At 37.1% G+C, this 2,828-nt stretch overlaps 1 protein-coding gene across 1 annotated transcript; it reads right to left on the reverse strand.

Moving 5' to 3' along the window:
- Window positions 1-1,616: 1,616 nt before the first annotated feature.
- Window positions 1,617-2,624, reverse strand: LOC109163294 (F-box/kelch-repeat protein At3g23880-like). Its single transcript, XM_019312077.1, has one exon. The coding sequence runs from the start codon at window positions 2,622-2,624 to the stop codon at window positions 1,617-1,619; it is 1,008 nt and encodes a 335-aa protein (XP_019167622.1).
- Window positions 2,625-2,828: the final 204 nt, after the last annotated feature.

A 2,828-nucleotide genomic window follows, 5' to 3' on the forward strand; every position in this document is an offset into this window, starting at 1 on the left:
TTTTTTTTTTTTTTAATGCAAAACAAAACAGGGTATCAAAATTTAAGATCCAAGAATCGGATATTTACAATAATTGAATTGCGACAAGCAATACTCCGACAACAATGATCCAAAAATGCACAAAACAGCTTTTTGGTACTTTGTTTTTTACATTTTGGCTTGGCTGGCATTATTTTTACATTTCAATACCTATTTTTCGACTTAGGTTGGATGACAAATTAAACGAGGGACCAAATGTAGAAAAAATTGAATACTCTTGCATCAAATTAAAATTGGAAATTTTGATAGTCATAGACTTAATTTAATTTGGATGGGGTGTTATAGTCAGGGTACCAAAAATGGAAAAAACTTTAATGAAAATGAGTATTTTAAATTATGATAAGAAGTACAGAGTAATAGTAAAAAGTAGTATTATCATAGATACTTATGAAGGAAAATAAAAATCAGATTCTGATGATCATTGATGAGTCGATAAAAATTAGTATACTTATTAATTAGATAATACTCAAAATAATCACCCAACTATCTCATAATTCTCAATTTGATCTTTAACTACCAATTTATTCAAAATGGTCCCTCAATTATTCAAAATTTTACTTAGTTTAGTCCTCCATATAAGATTGAGGAATAAATTAAAATGAGTAAAAATGAGAACTATTTTGTGTAAATTAATAATCGATGACCAATTTAAAAATTATGACATAGGCCTTGTTTGGTAACTAGCGAGTCCACCAAAATTTGTTTGGTTACTCAACACGGTTTTGAGTTTTTTTTTTTTTTCCTCTATTTTACTCAACTTTTTAAAATTTTTGAAAAAATCATGACTCTAGATAGTTTTAGGTCCCTATTCCCAAGTCAATCCGATATGATGTGTTTCCACGTCAGATGGGCAAGGCCGCAAGGGTGAAATAGAAGTGGCGTTCAATCCCTCCTTTCCCTTTCCCTTCCACTTATGATGTGGTATCAATACCTTTACTATTTGTTTTTTTTTTTTTGTTTGTGGTATTATTATTATTATTATTATTATTATTATTATTATTATTATTATTATTATTATTATTATTATTAATTTTTTTAAAAAGAATATTATTATTCTTATTATTATATTTCTTTTTACCCGGTAACCGCTAATAGTAAACATATAATCTTACCAAATATCTTTTTGCAAACCATTAATACAATTTGATGGTCAAAACTATTAATGCTATCCGCTATCCGTTATCCATTATCGGTCAAAAACGACTCCGTATTATATAATGGTCTTTCCAATTTTATTTAGTTTTTTTTTCCTAACACGTATAATGAGCATACAACGTCCATGGATAAATTTTGTTGCTAAGCATATATAGACAGTGATAAAAACTACTTTGAATTGGTATTATCTAATGGTAATTCCAATTTTATTTCATTTTTTTTCCTAACACGTTTAATGAGCATACAGCTAGCCGCCATGCTAAATTTTGTTGCTAAGCATATATAGATGGCTATTGGCTATTGCTACAATAATTTGATGACCCAATACATGCAGCTTCATTCTACATATATTATTCTTTCAAACCAAAGTAAATTCAAAATCCAACAACATGCAATAATGCTCAACCTAGGACTCACGCACACTACTGTTGTTCTTCATCGGAAAGACACGGCGGCGGCGCCAGCGTCTCCCGAAAGAGAATCGCCTTAAAACCCCTATTGCCTGGGCGGCACTCTTCAATTTTCCATTTGCTTTTACCGTCTTCAGGCGTGTAAACCCTCAAGTGCTCCCCCACTTTCATGACGAGATTTGTGTTGTTCATTACATACAGAAGAGAAACGCGGTTACATATGACCACAACTATCGGAGTAAGCGTCACCGTCTTACGCGGCGGCTTAGGTAATAACTGTTGGATACAAGCCAGTTTTGTCCATGAATTTTCCATCCCAAATTCTCTCATCTTCCAAACACTCACCTTGTCTCTTTGAAACGAAGACGCCAGGAGAAACCCCCTCGACTCACATAAGGAAATGTTTCTGCTCCTTTCGGGCTTCGGCCCGGACAGAATGGAGGCGGAATTTGTTGTCAGATTGAAAGAGACAATTTTCGATTCCCAATTGTCACGAGCCACCATTGTGCTGCTTGACCAGTTTAGTGTCCCATTGATGTGGACGCCGATGTTGGGGTATACAATGCCGGCCCTAAGCCCATTTGAGATGTTTTCCCAGGAACCTGACCTGAAACTGTACACCAAAACATCATAGTCGTTGAAGGTCTGGCTACGACAAGCGTACACAACCTTATAGTCACAGTTTTGTTGGTCATATCCAAACCCATACATCCCGACAGACGGCCAGCTAGGCGCGTCGTCGATTTTCTTAATTTTCCCTGTGCAAGGGTTGCACACCACCACTTTCTGGTCCATTCCTCGAAAACACAGGAGCCCGTTGTGGGTTCCAAGATACCTGATGGCCACTTCGGGGACTTTAAGTGATGAGTAGTTTGTAGGGTCTTGATTTTCCTCGTCCAGGATGGAAAAGAGGGACAAGTGGAGCCCGTTATCAGTGGCAGCAAACGTGGCTACTTTATCCTCCTCGTCATTCTTGTGGAGATCCAGGTGGGATTTGACGAATTCCGGCGATGAGATCATAGCAAGCCACGCCTTTGAAACGCATCAGAGGTTTCGCCGGCAACCTCGGCAGAATGTCGGAGAATATGAGATCCTGTGGTAGATGAGGAAGTGGGCTCCGAGGAAGGTTGCTTACTTTCCGACGATTAGAGGCAAGGGATAGCATCGACATAATTGGGAACAGTGAGAGGCTGCTGCTGGCCGGAAAATGATAGATTGATCAGA

The sequence above is a fragment of the Ipomoea nil genome, unplaced genomic scaffold (assembly GCF_001879475.1).
Source record: "Ipomoea nil cultivar Tokyo-kokei standard unplaced genomic scaffold, Asagao_1.1 scaffold0117, whole genome shotgun sequence".
Classification (NCBI taxonomy): Eukaryota; Viridiplantae; Streptophyta; class Magnoliopsida; order Solanales; family Convolvulaceae; genus Ipomoea; species Ipomoea nil.